The following is an 18076-nucleotide window of genomic DNA, read 5'->3' on the forward strand; positions in this document are numbered from 1 at the left end:
CTTTTTTCCCCTCCCCTCATCCATCCCCATAGCCCAGCATAAGCCCTATCTGTCCCTTCCCCATCATCTATCCCGCAGCTAGGCATCAGCTCTACCCTTGCTCCCCCCACCCCTCCCTGTAGCCTAGCATCAGCCCTGTCCTACCATCTACCTGTCCCCCCATAGGCTGGCATCTCCCCTACTTTTTCCAATCTCCCCCTCCCTCCACCCTTAAGCACATCAGCATTAAATATAAAACATTTTAATTTTTCATGCTTGGGCACTGCAGAGACGACCCCTACCCAAAAACCAACATGAAACACCTTTTAAAAAGTATTATTTTAACCTGGGCACTGAGCCCCCCCCCCCCCCCCCCAGCACTGCAGTAAAAAGCCCACCCTCACCCAAAAGCCCACAATGACACATATTTGTTTTACTTGCTGAGAGGCTTTGGGCTGAAGGTGGTGGTGATCAGTGGTGAGGCAGGACCCAGTCCCAGATTAGCTGAGTCCATCATGAATCCAGCCCCAAATAAAAGCCTCCCCAGTCCCAATCGCATCCTTCCCTGGACCCACTGCCTCTCCCATCCTTGCCCTGTTGCTCTCTTCCCTTTCATCCACCCGGGACCGCGGCTCTCTGCCTGCCGTTACTGTTTCCTGTGCCAGTCCTGCCTCTTCTGTTCTGAGGTAAACTTCTGGGCTGGCACAGGAAGTAGCGGCAGGCAGAGAGCCGCAGTCCTGCGCCTCTGCTTTGGTTGTTTATTAGCGTGGACCCGGTGAGGTACAACGGGAGGGATCGTGCTGCACGGTGGGTGGATGAAAGGGGAGGGAGGGAGAAAGAAACACACACCGGGTCGGGTCCTAGGAGAGCTCTCATGAGTGGCAGTTGTTTGCTGTTGCTGGACTAGAGGCATCTGCAGCCAGACCAGCACCGATTGGAGGGTCATGAAAGACTGGGTGGGCCTGAGCCGAGATTGGGGGGGGCCTGGGCCCACCCGTATCTATGCCCCTGATCCTGTCCCTTCTCATCCCTCACCCAGCAACTGCCATAATCAGCTTCTCTCATATTCTGCTAAAATGGGCCAGTTTCTAGCTCTCTTCCCAGTATTAGCCCCCAGTTCCAGGCCCAACATCAGAATCATCCAAAGTTCGAGTCCTCTGAAAATGCTAAATTTCACCAGCAGGAGCTTGTTCCTACCCTCTCCTGTTTTGCTTCTCCAAAGTCCCTACTAGTTGCCCACGCTGGGGCATTTTGAAATAGTAAACTAGGCATTTCCTGTATTCTGCAACAAACAGGAAGTGCCTTATAACTGTTTCAAAATGCAGGGAGGCAGTATTGCCAGAATGGGCTATATCATACTTGGGCTACATTTTTTTTCTCCGAGGACATGCAGACCATTGTATTCTCACACTGGGTGACATCATCCAACAGAGCCCGGTGTGGACGCTAACTAGTGAGATTAACTTAGAACTTAATAACAGCGTCCCACCATATGTGAGCGCGGGTTCCTCAGTCTTCATTTTTCCACGGAGCAGGGCGGACGTGTCATTGTGTTCTCTCTGTGCGTATTTTCTCTCATTCGCAGTGCATTTGAGTATTTTTCATGTATTTGTTTTATTTTGTTTCCCTTTAATTTTAGTATGTTTTTTCCCGTCTCTTCTTTCTTTTTCACGAGTTGCTAGGCCTGTTTAGGCTGGAGCACCAACCTCAATTTGAACGTTGCCCCGTTTTACTGTTCCTAATTGAGGCGTTTAATTTGGCTGTGATTCTTTTCTCGATGTCCTAGAAGATCCCCAGTGGGTTCAAAAAGTGCGCCCAGTGTAATCGGGTGAGTTCCATGACTGACCCACACTCTTGGTGCATCTGGTGCCTTGGGCCTAACTATGAGCTTAACTCTTATTCTCTTCAAACTTCAATACTCTTCCAGCAGCACTAGCGATAGCACGCTGCCTGGCTGACCTGGATACTTTTCTCTGCCGCATCCTGCCCCACTGATGCAACTTCCTGTTTACGCATGGGCGAGATCTGGCAGAGAAAAGACTCCGGGTCAGCCAGGCAGCATGTTACCATCAGCACTGCTGGAAGAAATAGCGAAATTTGAAGGACAGTCGTGAGGGGGGTGGACCTGAGTGAGGATAAGGGAAAGGGAAAATGGGACTTGATATACCGCCTTTCTGAGGTTTTTGCAACTACATTCAAAGCGGTTTACATATATACAGGTACTTATTTTGTACCAGGGGCAATGGAGGGTTAAGTGACTTGCCCAGAGTCACAAGGAGCTGCAGTGGGAATCGAACCCAGTTCCCCAGGATCAAAGGCCACTGCATTAACCAGTAGGTACTGGATTCTTAAGGTGGGAAGCTGAGAGAGGTGTGCTGGGTTTGCAGGTGGGGTGGGGAGCAGAGGAGAAAGAGATGAGGACATTGATGCTACCTTTAGGGAGGGGAGAAAAAGAGACATTGCATGCCGCTGTTCTGCCTGTGTGCCGGCTCCGTGCCACATACCGGTTGAGAACCACTGGTTTAGACTGATTGGTTGGACCAAAGGAAAGAAAATTAGCCAGTAAGAACTTAATTTCTCCATGACTGTAACATTATCCACCTTATTCTATAATCATGTGTGCATACTTTTGTGCTTGGTGCGCAAACTTGAATGTGCAGGTTTCAGAATTGTACCCGTTACTGCAAAACTGATAAATTAGACACTAATTGTTACTAACTACCAATAGTTGAAATTATTTGGTGCTAATTTACACTAATATGTAATTATGTAACTGCATTTATGAGAGGGATTCATCAAGGTGCGGTAAAAGTTCGCCTTTTACCACACCTTGATTTCCCACAGGATTCAGCAACCTGCAGTACTGGGATCCCACAGGGTTGCTGAATCCTACCTAAAAAAAAACTGGGGTTATTCTACCATGCTAATGTAACTTAGCAAGTCTCAGGTCATTTGCATAGTAATGAGATGCAGAGCATGCATTTGCATATTTTGCATCTCAGTTCTACCTAATCTGCAGCAACTTATTTATTGCCGTGAAATTTTAGGTGAGGCAGCATTAGGGCCTTTTAAGTCACGTTAAGACCCGATTTAACATGACTTAAGGCCCTAACGCTGCTTGATGAATTTCTTCCTTAGTCATAATTCTAGAACCCTAGCATGGAAATCCTTTAGTGCGTAACTGCAAGGAGGTTTGGATGTGGGAAAGGGCATGGATGGGTCAGGGGTAAGCCCAGCACTTACACACCAAGGTTATAGAATGCTGACAGTTAAGTGTCCAACTATAACATTTAGTTGCAGACATTTACACCAGGCCATTGAAATGGTGTAAACGGTTGCGCCTAAATTGTGTGTAAAAACCGACTAGTATTCTACAATAGCAATTATCCATGTAATTATTGAATTTGCACTTCGTGTGCATCATCCCAGTGCCTTACTTTAGGTGACTTGTACTGAATTACCCCCGATGTACACATTTTTTTGTTCCATTTCTGAAAGTCATGGATTTAAAATCTTTGATAATCAGATGTCTGATAATTAGCTTGCTACCACAAGTGCTGTTAATGAATTGAAAATGTCAAACTATGCTCAAAAGTAGACTGTTCTAAGCTTGCCCTATAGCTTGGTGTTTTGTGCCCGTTAGTGACAATAAATGCAGATGTTTTGTGAAGTGGCACATTTTGGGCCAGGGGCAGATTCTGCGCAGCTTATATACCCAATTCTATTATTTATGAATAAAAGGAGATAGAATTGGAGGGGAGAGAAAACAGAGGTGAAAAAATATAAACATCATATATTTCACTTGTATTTCTAAGAATGGCTTAACTTGGTTTGGAGTGGCACGTTGTTGAGTTCTTCGGATAAGTTGATAATTCTGTCTGCTCAGGGCCGTCAAGAGGGAGGCTCAAGATTCCCCGGGCCCAGCCTCTAAGGAAGACCCGGTGCCAGAAGGTTCTGCTCCCTCGGTCTGATTGCGTTAAAGCGATAACTCAGGTCACAGGAGCAGGAGAGTGGCAGACCAAGGGAGGAGCAGATCCAGGAAGGTAAGGGGGTGGGGCAGCGGCCCGAGTGGGAGGGGGCGGGGGCAGTCTGAGTGGAGGAAGGACTGCGGCTGTGGTGGCCCTGCCCTAGGCCCAGCTCTGTCTCTCGGCAGCCCTGTTATCTGTTGGGTCCTCCGGTTCAGGTTTCAAATGCAGTTTACTTCTTAACTGGAAGCAGCCTAGTGGCTCAAGCAGTAGGCTGCAAGCCACGGTTCAGATCCTGCTTTTCCCACCGATGCTCCTTGTTACCTTGATTCAGGTACAGCTTGGACTGCAAATCCATTTGGACAGGGAATAACTTGTCTACCTGTTGTTGACTTCAGATTTGGAAACGCAAGTAAGAAATGTAATAATTAAACCCATCTCAAATCAACCAGTACTTGCTAATTTGCTCTATGGTATGCATAGGTGGTAAATGTCATCAAGTCCACCATAACATTACATCAGACCTGATGATGTTTCACCTCCAAACTCAGCAATGAACTCGAATTTCTGTGAGCAATCATGAATTCAGTGATTTTCTATAGCGTCTGTCTGGTTCATGTGAAGCTGCTGATTCACCATGGAAAACTATGTGATCACAAATTAAAATCATGTGAACTGGGAGCCCAGAGCTCTCAGTGAAAGCAAGATGGAAAGCACTTGAATTTCTAGTCTGTGCTTTCACCCTATCACATGCACACAGAGCTGAGATGGTATTGAATCATACAATTTGCAGAATACTGTAAAGAGTTAAATATATCTCTAGACCAGAAACATTTAGGAATCCAAGGCTCCAGTCAGTGTGGGCCCTACATTCATATGCATGCATCCTTAATTAGTTTGATTTTTATATTATTACTGAGCTGAAGTAAGTTAGAATAGAAAGCATATCTTACAAAACACCAAAAACTGAAGATAGTATATCTTACTGTTAATCATACAGAAGAGAAAATTAGTAGCGTATTGCAAATTGTGAGAATAATCAGTAAACCATAACTGACATTGTTTGTTTGTGTTTTCTTTGTGTTTAGGTAAGGACGGTCTTTGTAACTTCCACCCTCAGCACTTCCTCAAGGTCTCTGAGGTGGAAATGAGAGGTTCAGAGGAAGCTGTAGCTGGCACAGTGTTACAACGATTGATTCAGGAACAATTACGCTATGGTAATCCTAATGAGAACATGAACTTATTGGCAATTCAGCACCAGGCCACAGGGAGCGCGGGACCGTCTATCAGCACTGCAAGCACTCTTTCATCCACAGAGAACCTCACTCACGAAGATCCACAAATGGTCCACCAGTCAGCCCGTCAAGAACCTCAAGGCCAAGAACATCAAGGGGACAGTACAGTGATGGAAAAACAATCAAGGGCTTCTCAGCCTCAGCAGAACAATGAGGAACTACCCACTTATGAGGAGGCTAAAGCCCAGTCCCATTTTTTTAGGGGTCAGCAGCCAGTTGCTGTTGGCCCAGGCTATTATGTTGCTGCAGTGGTGGCCAGTCAGAAATCAAAAACAGAAGGGAGACCAACTGTCAGTCGGGCTAATAGTGGGCAGACACATAAAGATGAAGCACTTAAAGAACTTAAGCAAGGTCACGTTCGTTCTTTGAGTGAAAGGATCATGCAACTTTCACTGGAGAGAAATGGTGCTAAGCAATATCCCCCTACCTCGGGGAGCATCAAAGGGTTAAAAACTGGTGGGCCATTTCCTGCTCAGTTCTCTGGTAAAGGTATGGATCCACGAGGTCCTCCTCCAGATTATCCTTTTAAAGCAAAACAGGTAATTTCACCAGTGACAAAAACTCAGGAACATGGGCTTTTTTATAATGACCAACCCAGTAGGATGATGCAAGATATTCTTAAAACCCATCCTGTCCCGCAGGCTGCAAAAACAGAAGTAGCAGTTCTGAGATACCAGCATCCTCCAGAGTATGGTGTCACCAGGTAATCATAACTCTATATTTTTGTTCTGTTTTAATTTTTTTTTTTTTAATATACAACATTCATGTGAAGCGTTTCCTAAGCTTTTTGACATCTGAGAATGAGTCTACTTTCATTTTTCTTTAGTGGTATATATTTGGAAAAGTAATTTGCTATTATGTTTTTCATCTATTTTAATTACTAAAAAAAAAACCCAAAACATTCAGGATATTTTTTGTGAAAGTATGCAGTTTCAGTAACTGAATCATACCAAGATTTTATACATAAAAACATTAATTATAATGTACAGTCTTAAGAGCAGCAGTGAGCTTGAAATATGGTTAGAGCACAGATGGGAACACTATGAAATCCATCCAAACCAAACTAGTGAGACTGCTATGGTTTGTGACAAACTTAGTCAGACTTCAGAATTGAAGCATATTATTTGGAGGCCTCATAACATATCATTTTACTTTACAGTTTACATGGCCTATCATATTATGCATTCACTGAATGGTATGCTACTCCAGTGCTTCTCAACCCCTCTCTCGGAGGCATTCCTAGCCATTTGGGTTTTCGGGATTACCACATTGAATTTATATGAAATATATTTGCATATATTAGATATCCATTGTATGCAAATCTATGTTTTGAATATTCACTGTAGTAATCAACTATCTAGGTGTGCTGTTAGAAGAGGGTTGGGAAGCACCGCCTCACTCAGTACCAAGGGTGCAACTGTACATAACGGAGGACTAAGAGTGGTCTGGACCCCCCCACCAGGCCACTGCCCGATACCCCTCGTGCTGCTGCCTCCCCCCCCACGTCCGCAGCGGACACCCCCACTGCCCCGGTCCTACCTGAAGGGCCTTGGTGGTCTCTGCGGGGTGGGGGGGGGGGGACAGGAAGCATGTTCTTTCCTGCCCTATTCGCTGCCGCTATTCCCCTGCCTGCCAGCACTGCTGTGTTTTCAAAATGGTGGCTGAGACTTCCAGTGGTAGTCTCGCGGGTCTCAACAATTTCACGAGATTTCACCAGGGAGTCTCGACCGCCATTTTTAAAATACAGTGGTGCTGGGCGGGGGAATAGTGGCAGCATAATGGGCAGGAAAGAATATGTCCCCTCCCCCCCCCACAGAGGACAGTAGATCACCAGTGGCGTGCCTTTAAAAGTAGGACTGGGGAGGGCTGTAGTGTGCGGCAGGCATCCGGGCAGAGCCTCTGGGCCCTTGGGCACTGCCCGGTTGCCCAAATGGTCAGTCCGCCCCTGGTACATAACTAAGTTGATGCCTTCATTCTTCAGGTACTATAGATTTAATAATAAAATATTCTAGCTTTAGGTTAAGTGTTGAAAAAGTTGCAGAATACAGTGCCGTGCCAGTGTTGTGGTACAATATCTTGTGTTTGTTTTTTGATATTTTAGAAAGAATATTTTCAAAGTAATTGTGGACACAGATTTTTCTTTCTTTTTTTTTTTTTTTGTTTTGTTAATTAAAGTGCATGCCACAGTGCTTCGTTTATGATAGTGAAGGACTGCGTATTATTTGTCCCTGGGGACCAGAAAGTCCTGAATATATTTTTAAACTTACCATACTGGCATCAGCTGTGGAAAAGTGATATGATTTTCCATGGAAACTGATTATTTTAAGAGCCAACTAGTAAAAGTCCAAGTTTGTGCTTGACAAACAGAATAGGAAATTCAAGATAAGAGGGTCAAATTCAGGTTATGGTCTCAGGAAGTATGAGTGAGTTCCAACTGCAAGACACTATGGGCCAAATTCTATAAGTAGCACTTAAAATCAGAGCTGAAAATTTAATGTGCTTAGTGTGATTCTATAAGGGGTATGCGTCCTTTATAGAATCGCGCTTAGCGCATAACTGCACCTAACTTTAGTTGCCTGCAATTAGGCCTGCTATGAGCGCGATTCTGTATGTATGCACGTATAATTTAGGAACACCCCCAGAACATTCCTAGCCATGCCCCCCATATAGTTACACACATTTCTCCGAGCTGAAGAGCCCTAGCAGCTTTAGCTTTTCCTCATAGGGAAGTCGTCCCATCCCCTTTATCATTTTCATTACCCTTCTCTGTGCCTTTTCTAATTCCACTATATATTTATTGAGATGCGGTGACCAGAATTGAGCACAATATTCGAGGTGCAGTCACACCGTGGAGCTGTAACCATGTATAGATCCAGATTTCTCCACTGGAGTTTTCTCTGGGTCAGATTCTGAGCACCCCTGGGATTTTCTAAAGAGGATTTTCAACAAGTGTACCACTAAATCCAGCTCCTCCTTATGAACGGAGGAGGTCCCCACTCAAGGAATTCTCCTTCATTGATTTTATTTAGGAAATGATGGAAAGCCGTTACATTTATGTTACAGATGGAGGGGGAACCCAAGCAGAAATAATGGCTATGCTCCATATTTCTCAACCCTGCCAAGGAAACTGTGATACTAGAGAGGCAATTCTATAACTATCATGTTTTATCATTATCATGTTACCCAAGATACTTTTGCAATACCAAATGTCAATCTTCTTTATACTTTTCACTACTCATGATGTATTGTAAGCCACATTGAGCCTGCAAAGAGGTGGGAAAATGTGGGATACAAATGCAATAAATAAAATAACTTGGCACCTCAGGTTAGATGCCTTAATGTCATGCGCCAATTCTATAATAGCATCTTGGCGCCAAGATGCTGTTATAGAATACTAGCATACATTGGCACTGATGCGCCTACATTTAGGTGTGCCCACTTATGCCAGGTCTATGGCAAGTGTAACTTGTGCACACTGCACGGTACACTCAATTTATAGTATTCTAAAAGTTGCACATGTAAGTAGAAGACATGCCTATGTCCTACACTTATGCCTCCTGTGTGTATGCTCCCTTGCAGTTACATGCTATAGCACTTGAGTGCTCCCTTATAAAATATCGCGTACCGCACTTGTGCATGTAACTGCCAGTTACGCTGTCACTTATGTGCGCAAGGCACGTGTAATTTCACGTGCCCAGTTATAGAATTGACCTGTTCACAGAATCCTTACAGAAGTTCAGATGAGAATGTAGGAGACACCCCCACCCCCCCCCCCCCCCCCCCCCCCCCCCCCCCGTCGGTACATCCTATCAATAAGAAGGTTGACTCCATGCATAGAGTTTTGAAGACTCTCTGCTTCATGAAGCAGCAGCTTTCTCACTATTCCATGTTAGTCAAATCTTCTCTCAAAAGAGCCAAAACTTCCAAATCTCTTTCCTTGCTGCCCCTAGAGAGGGAGACCTCGACATTGGATACTTTTGGAAGAAAATTGTTTCAGAATGCTGTGCTGACTTCCTGCCTAGCTTCTTTACCAGCTCTGTATGAGCCAGTATGTGGGAAACATTGAGTGTAAGATGGTGGAGTTTGCAGTCTCTTTCTCATGGCAAAGCTGTGCAACTCCATTCACTAGTGGGCAAAGGGAAAGACTGAGAAAGACAAATGGTCTGACAACCTAGGATGTATTTGAGGCGGCATTGAGAGCTTCTGCATTGGGTACTGGAACTCAGAGACTGTTATGGTTCTTGCCCTCGGTCCTAAGATATGACGCAAGAAAAGCTTACCAATATTTATTTGTTTAAAAGGGCTTATAAATTGCCCATTATTACATTTGGGCAGTATACAACCAAACTTAAAATCAAGAAATACATTGAGTAAAACAAACAAAAAACGTGGCCTTCTCCTCCACTGCTAACTCCAGGCTTCATTCCTTTTCCCTCACGGCACCTTATGCCTGGAATAGACTTCCTGAGCATGTACATCTAGCTATCTCTACCTGTTTTCAAATCTATGCTCAAAACCCACCTTTTCACCACTGCTTTTCGCTCCTAGCCACTACTCAATTGCCTCCCCTTGTTCCTTCTCACCCAGTACTTCCCTCGCCCTTAATTTGTCTTGTCTGTCTGTATTATGTTTTTAGATTGTAAGCTCTGTTGAGCAGGGACTGTCTCTCTATGTCAGGTGTTCCAGCGCTGCGTGCGTCTGGTAGCGCTATACAAATGTTAATAATAATAATAAGGTAAATATAAGAACATAAGAATAGCCGTACTGGGTCAGACCAATGGTCCATCTAGCCCAGTATTCTGCTTCCAACAGTAGCCAATCCAGGTCACAAGCACCTGGCATAAACCCAGTTAGTAGCAAAATTCCATGCTACCAATCCCATGTCTCTTCCCACAGATATAACAGCTTTGCAGAATCCATCCTATCAGCAAAAATGCTGTCAGCCAGCTGCAGTAAAAAGAGATATCCAGTCCTAAAGCCTAAGAGAATAAGAACATTTCCGGTCGATATTCAAAGCGATTTAGCCATCCACTGACCAGTTAAATCGCTTGGTCGGGGCTTGCCACAGCACTTAACCGGCTAAGTAAGTGCCTGCTGAAATTTGTGGTTAGTGCCTAACTCAAAGTTGGCTATGTTGGGGGCATTCCAGGAGTGGAGTTATCACTTGGCCGATAAAGTGCTGATATTTAGTCTTTAAGTGGCCAGGTTTAGCTCTTACATGGGACTGCATAAAAGTCTATCTTATTTTTATGTGCTACTCCATGGCTCTTAAGTGCTGAATACTGCTCAAAAATAACTGAATATTCAAAGCCAAAGCCTGGACAGTGCCCGGCTTTGAATATCTGGGAATAACTGTGTCAGCGGTGAGCAAATGCCACCCTCTGAATTACAGGCATTTTATTTGCTTTTTAAAGGCAGATGTGTCTGTCAGCAGCCTGAGTTCAATAGGAAGTCTATTCCACACAAGTAGCCCTGCAGTGGGAAAAGAGCAACTCTTAGTTTCAGCAAGGTGCATATTATGTAAAGATGGAATATAAGGTTTATTTATTTAAAAGATTTATATCCCGCACATCTACAATCCTGAGCGGGGAGCAATCCACATTCATGTAAAAAAAAACACATTTCACAAAACATACAACATAACCATATTATCTTCTTAAACAACAAAATCTCATAGTGAACAGGTTGATCTAAAACTTGGTTTTAAGGAGCAATGTCAAAAACTCACTGAAACAAGACTTTTTTTTTTTTAAGCCTTTTTAAATTCATTGATATTTCTTAAGGCTCAAAGCTTGGTAAAGAATTCCACAATCTTGGTCCTTTGATATAGAAAACTGAGTTCCTTTACTTACCTAAAAAGACAGTCTTAAAAGAAGGAACGTCAAACATATTAGAAGACTTTGACCTCAAAGATCGAGAAGACTGATGTAAAATGCAAACTTGCTGAAATCACTGTAGAGATTTTATTGGTTATCACTTTTTTTTGTTTTTGTTACATTTGTACCCCGCGCTTTCCCACTCATGGCAGGCTCTATGCGGCAGGCAGGGAATCGAACTCAGTTCCTTAGTTCCCCAGGACCAAAGTCCACCACCCTAACCACTAGGCCACTCCTCCACTGGTGCTACTATTTGAGATTCTACATGGAATGTTGCTATTCCACTAGAAGTCGGCCCTTGCAGATCACCAATGTGGCCGCGCAGGCTTCTGCTTCTGTGAGTCTGACGTCCTGCACGTATGTACGTGCAGGACGTCAGACTCACAGAAACAGAAGCCTGCGCAGCCTTCTACATGGAATGTTGCTAGTGGAATAGCAACATTCCATGTAGAATCTCCAATAGTAGCAACATTCCATGTAGAATCTCCAATAGTATCTATTTTATTTTTGTCAAATTTGTACCCTGCGCTTTCCCACTCATGGCAGGCTCAATGCGGCTTGCATATTGTATACAGGTACTTATTTGTACCTGGGGCAATGGAGGGTTTAGTGACTTGCCCAGAGTCACAAGGAGCTGCCTGTGCCTGAAGTGGAAATCGAACTCAGTTCCTCAGTTCCCCAGGACCAAAGTCCACCACCCTAACCACTAGGCCACTCCTCCACTGTTGCTACTATTTGAGATTCTACATGGAATGTTGCTATTCCACTAGCAACATTCCATGTAGAAGTCGGCCCTTGCAGATCACCAATGTGGCCGCGCAGGCTTCTGCTTCTGTGAGTCTGACGTCCTGCACGTATGTACGTGCAGGACGTCAGACTCACAGAAACAGAAGCCTGCGCAGCCTTCTACATGGAATGTTGCTAGTGGAATAGCAACATTCCATGTACAATCTCCAATAGTAGCAACATTCCATGTAGAATCTCCAATAGTATCTATTTTATTTTTGTTACATTTGTACACCGCGCTTTCCCACTCATGGCAGGCTCAATGCGGCTTACATGGGGCAATGGAGGGTTAAGTGAGTTGCCCAGAGTCACAAGGAGCTGCCTGGGCCTGAAGTGGGAATCAAACTCAGTTCCTCAGTTCCCCAGGACCAAAGTCCACCACCCTAACCACTAGGCCACTCCTCCACTTTGAATACCATCAATAGAATCTTATATTTATTTATTTATTTATTTATTTAACAGTGCTTATATCCCACAATTTCCCACCTCTGGCAGGCTCAATGTGGCTTACAACATTTGAATAACAAATAGACAGGGTACAATAAATGGAAAAGGGGTAAGCAGGGCAGAGTGCACGCTATTCATAATGAGCAACCAGGGTAAAGAAACAAGAGCAGGAGTAATATGTTCAAAATGACTCATTCCCAAACGGATACGGGCTGCAGCATTTTGTGCAATCTGTATAAGACTGTAAAATATATTTTGGCAAACCTAAGCATTACAGTAATCAAAGTGAGGCATTACTATGCTTTGAATCACTAAACGAAAATTTTCAAAATATAAGTAATCCTCCAGTCTCCTAACAAGCCTTAATTAAAAAAAAAAATACAGTACTGTCAAAAAGTAAGGCTTGACTGAGTTTATAAATTTTCAGAACAGAATTTAGATCATATGGGGCATCATTCTATAGAATTTTATGAATCAACAATTAAACCTTGAAGTGGTTAAAATCTCTTTGGAGTTAACTTAAGGCAGCAGCTTCTTTCAGAAAGGAACTGCGATACTCTTTAAGTCCCTCTACCAGCTTGTCTCTGACCCAGCCTCCTATTCTACCAGGAGATTTGCAAGTGGGGAGCACTCTCATAGGTATAGGCATCCCCCTTCCTCTTGATCTAAGCAAACACAAGAGGGCTCTTGCTCTCATCCCAGTCAGCAGTTGGCCCAAAAATTCCAGATTACTTCTCCAAAGACCAAGAGTTACCACGTGGCGAAGGAGGCAAGTCTTATCATGATGTGGGGAGAGAGACATCTAGAGGTACTCTCTGCATGTCATATTTTGGGCACCACCAAAGTTTGTCACCGACTTAAAGGTTGGGTAATGGAAACTCAGCTGATAGGCCTTAAACGTAATCATGACCACTTGGGGGAAGCTTTCTGTGGATTTGATGATGACAAAAATACCAAGGTTCTCAGGTACTTTAGAAAATAGAAAATGAAGGATCCAAGGGTATAGATGCCTTAACAGTCCTGCAGCCTTAGGATGAATTGCTGTACGTTCTTTCATCTGTCACTTAATAGGCGTAATAATACATGTCTGCACACACATAGGACATGTAATCATGATGACCTCGGCTTGGCTGAGGTGCCCCTGGTATGGGGATCTCAACAAGACTAGCATTAGCAGAGCTTATTTGGCTCCTGCGGGTTCTGCAACTGCTGTAACAGGGACTGATAGAAATGGAAGTCTCCTCCCATGCTGGCTTATGAAAGAGCAAGACTTATGAAACTGAATTTCTGAAAGGTAAGAGAAGGTCTGTCTTCTTGGCATATGATGCCTGGTGCAGAGAGAAGTGTGTTCCACCTGGAGGGTTCATATCCTGGACATTTAAGACTTTCTGCGGGCTGGGCTCTTGAGAGGCCTGGTGTTTAACTACATTTGATTACACTGCATGGTGTCGCATCGCTTAGGGATGTGGCACCCTTCCAATCACCTGGTCTAGTCGCTTCTCGACTCCCGAATGGGGAAAAGGTAAAAAGGGAAAAAAAAACCCCAGAAATTAGCAAAAATCCAGAGCTCAATCCAATCCAGTATTTTGAGGTATCTAGTCAGTAAATTCAAAATCCGCAAAGGCAAAACACAATCAGCTCCTGCTCCTCCAGAGCTGAAAGATGCCCTCAGCAATCTTATTTTCTTGCATAAACTTTAGGTAATGCTGTCAGGAACACATCTCCCAGACACACAGCACTTCTCCCCTCCCCCACCATGTCTGGTTCAGTTCAGCAGTTCGAATTTAGAAGGGGAGAAGAAAAAAAGAATAGCTTCCAGCCTCTTTGCACAGTCACAGGGCTGTGGGCAGAAACCCTGAGCAAGTGTTAAAAATTCACACCTAGGTATTTTTATTTATTACATTTAGTACTATACTACTACTTAACATTTCTAAAGCGCTACTAGGGTTACGCAGCGCTGTACAATTTAACATAGAGGGACAGTCCCTGCTCAAGGAGCTTACAATCTAAAAGACAAGTGAACAGTCAGTTCGATAGGGGCAGTCAAATTGGGGCAGTCTGGATTTACTGAACGGTAAGAGTTAGGTGCCGAACACAGCATTGAAGAGGTGGGCTTTAAGCAAAGACTTGGGCAGGGAGGGGGCTTGGCGTAAGGGCTCAGGAAGGTTGGTCCAAGCATAGGGTGAGGCGTGGGGTACATTTGTACCCCGCGCTTTCCCACACAATGCAGGCTCAATGCGGCTTACATAGTAATTTGAAATACAAAGTTAAGAATAGAATTTTCAATAAAACAGTAAAAACAACGTAAAATCGGGCTTAGTAGTGTATGATAAGTTGAGCTACATAATATATGACTACTATAAAGAATAAAGTTATGAAACACAGACAAACATGATTCAATGGGATAGTCAGCATGGGTTCAGCCAAGGGAAATCTTGCCTCAATCTGCTTCATTTTTTGAAGGCATGAATAAACATGTGGATACTACAACCCAGCAAAGTCGAGCAGCACAGTTATCCAGGACCAAAGGTCATAGGATGCAAAAAGGAAGGGCTTAAAAGTCCCTTCCCATAGTGTCTCTCACCCTGAAGTTCATATCAGTTCATATGCTCACTGTAATCCGAAACACACTGTTTTATAGGAATCAGCTTCTAAAGCTTAGTCCTCGCTGCACCTCCCACTTATCAGGTGCTTTACTGATCTGATACTACCCATGGGCTGTGTGTGTGTTGTAGGAATAGTCCTTTTGAGTCTTAACTGCTAGTGCATTTCACGTTGCGGGAATTTCCATCTCCTCCTCAACTGAAAGCTGCTCTCCTTCTTCCACAAACTCAATCTGTACCTGCTCACTCCCAGTGTCAGCATCTTCCCTGAAAAACAAACCTTGGCCCCACCTTTTCCCCTACCTCTCTTTGGTTCTATCACATACTGTTTAGTCAGCCACAGATATTGGGCTTGGTCTAAGTCCTGGCCTACCCCTGAGGACTAACTCCTGCTTTTATATGGTTCAGCTCCCCTCCCAAGGACGTGCTGAGTTTCCCCCTGTCCTGTGGGCTCTGTGCCTACCCTGGGGTAGAATAGGTCCCAATCCTTTACGAAGCCGCTCAGTTTCCTGAGACCTACCCTCTTACTCATTGCAATGGCCATAGGGGAGGCAATTCTATAACTGGCCACCACAATTTAGGCACCTAGATGCCATGTGCATTCTATAACGGCATCTGGGCACCAAGATTCTCTTATAGAATACTAGCATAAACTGGCATTAATGCGCCTACATTTAGGCGCATCCACTTACATTATCTGGATGTGCCTAAATGCAGCACTTCAGTGTGTGTGACAAAGTATTCAGTAAGTTACACATGTAAATATTGGTCCCGCCCATTCTCCTTTCCTGTGAATGTCCCCCTTGCATTTAGTCACTCGCAGGGCCTTTTACAAAGGCGTGCTAACGTTTTTAGCGTGCGCTAAAAATAAGTGTGTGCGAAATGCTAGCAACGCCCATATATTCTTATGGGCATCTCTAGCGTTCAGTGTGCGCTAATCAGCGCATGCTAAAAACGCTACTGCGCCTTAATAAAAGGCTCCACCTCCAAGTGAATAGTGCCCATCATTTATAAAATATTGCTGCGTGCTCAGCTACTACTTAACACGCGTAAGTGCCACTAGTATATAAATTTATGTGTGCAACCTGCATGTAAATCTAGGTTTAATGTTAATGAGGTGTATAATATTATAGGGGCCTATTTCCTCCAAGGTGGCCAAGCACTTCAGTCCTCCTTTCAGGTGTTGGAACTCGAATTTGGTGCTCCTTTTGAGTCCCTTAGTGCAGAGTGCTTGGGGGATGTCTCAAGTAAGGCCATCTTTCTGTTAGCTATTACATTGGCCAGGAGGGTCTCAGATATCCAGGCCCTTGCCTGTAGAGAGCCATAGCTAAAACTGGGCTAAGAATATGGTGACTTTGCATGCTTTACCACCCTTCTTGTCTAGTCTTATGACGCTTATGCATTGTGAGACCTGCAGAATTGATTTTAGTGGGTAGAATAAAGGTCTACACATGCCATTGCTTTGAGGTGTAAGGTAAAAATCATGACAGACCAAAAAGTCTCAATCCTGGAAACTGGTTAACTTGCTGGTCTAAATGAGTGAGTTTTCTGTTTTATTCAAAATTAAAATAGATTGGTTAGTGCTACATGTCCACCAGCCACCCAGCTATCTACATGCCTAATAACTGAATCACCAACTACAACAGCTGTCCTAACCCTTCCCTTCTGGGCAGAAGCTCCTGGAGACACATCCTTGGTATGAGAGGATATTGCATCCTCTGGTGGGCTGGTCCTGACTACAAGATTATTTCCAACTTCACCAGGGTAATGCTGTCCATTTAGGAGGCCTCCCTCCTCCAAGGCAGCACAGGGGCTGCCGTACTGGAGGTGGGATTTCTCTACAACGTCCCTGTAGGCCTCTTCTATGTATCTCTTTGTCTCCTCAGCTCCTCCAAGTCTGCTACTCTAGCCTCAAGAGAACGGACTCATTCTCTGAGAGCTAGAAGCTCTTTGCATCGAGCACACACATATAACCTCTCACTAACTGGGAGATAATCATACATGTGTCAGTACAAAAGACTGGATAGAACCCCTTTTGCTTTTGGACTGCTATCTGCATCTTTGTATTATAGAGTTGTTTAATTAAAACTTTTTCAGGTACTAGGGATATTAAATGAATATAAAGAGCTTTAAGATTATATGGTATAATTTGTAATTTATTTAGTTTTTGCTTCCCAGAAACTAATTAAATGTAATGAAAATGTAATTACAACTCTAATGAAAACACTCCTCTTGTTATCCTAATTAGAATAAAGACTATAAATGAAGAGTTGTGCTAGGTGTAGGTGGGAGCTGGGGAGGGTGTGGGAATGAAGACTGAACTAGGTTCTGCTGTGCCTGTTGGAGGCTATCTGTTAATGCTGTGGTACAAAGTTCAAGTTTTAAAACTAGGGGGGAAAGGGTATAGAAACTAGTTGATAAAGTTTGCTTTTTCTTTTCTTTTTTTTTTCTGCCTATCAATAACCTATAATTCCTCCTTTACCCCAGTCTTTAAGTTCACAAAGCATAAAGCAAAATAAAGTTCTCTTACCAGAGAAGTGTCCTCTTCTCTCAGAACTTCTCAGAAAGAAAGTTAAGTGGGACCTTTCTTCTCTATATAGTTTTGATTCTAAGGGGACTGTTTCAAACAAACCCCTTGAAGCTAACTCAGTAATCAGATTTCCCTCAGTAACCTTTGCAAATATTCTACTTCCTCAGACCTTAATTAACACCTAATTCAGATCAGTTGCAGTGCTACCTCTCTAGCAGCCAAAGAATAGAAAATATCTGTCTTTTAGGGCAGAATTTGAGCACTATGGAAACTAATTAATAATTCTCTCTCTCTCTCTCTCTCTCTCTCTCTCTCTCTCTCTCTCTCTCTCTCTCTCTCTCTCTCTGTTTTAAATTTCTCTAAGACTAAACTAGGTCCTGCTGTGCCTGCTAGAGGCTATCTGTTTATTCTGTGGTACAAAGTTCTAGTTTTAAAACTAGGGGGGGGGGAATGGTATAGAGACTAGTTGATAAAGTTTTCTTTTTCTTTTCTTTCTTTTTTTTTTATTCTGCCTATCAATAACTTACAATTCCTCGTTTAAACCCCAATCTGTACGTTCCCAAAGCACAGAGCAAAATAGTGTTCTCTTACCAGA

The 18076-nt window shown here is 43.6% G+C and overlaps 1 protein-coding gene across 5 annotated transcripts in view; it reads left to right on the top strand.

The window, feature by feature from the left end:
- AMOTL1 (angiomotin like 1) overlaps positions 1–18076 on the top strand; it is a 257734-nt gene that overhangs the window by 109307 nt on the left and 130351 nt on the right. For 4 of the 5 annotated variants that reach the window (XM_030200208.1, XM_030200209.1, XM_030200211.1 and 1 more), the window contains one exon: positions 5033–5942. In XM_030200208.1, the coding sequence (XP_030056068.1) occupies positions 5033–5942 (910 nt within the window). Of the gene's footprint in view, positions 1–3947; positions 4023–5032; positions 5943–18076 lie in introns of those variants that run through there. The other variant, XM_030200212.1, reaches the window with a different exon arrangement.

Source organism: Microcaecilia unicolor, chromosome 4, assembly GCF_901765095.1.
Source record: "Microcaecilia unicolor chromosome 4, aMicUni1.1, whole genome shotgun sequence".
Classification (NCBI taxonomy): domain Eukaryota; kingdom Metazoa; phylum Chordata; class Amphibia; order Gymnophiona; family Siphonopidae; genus Microcaecilia; species Microcaecilia unicolor.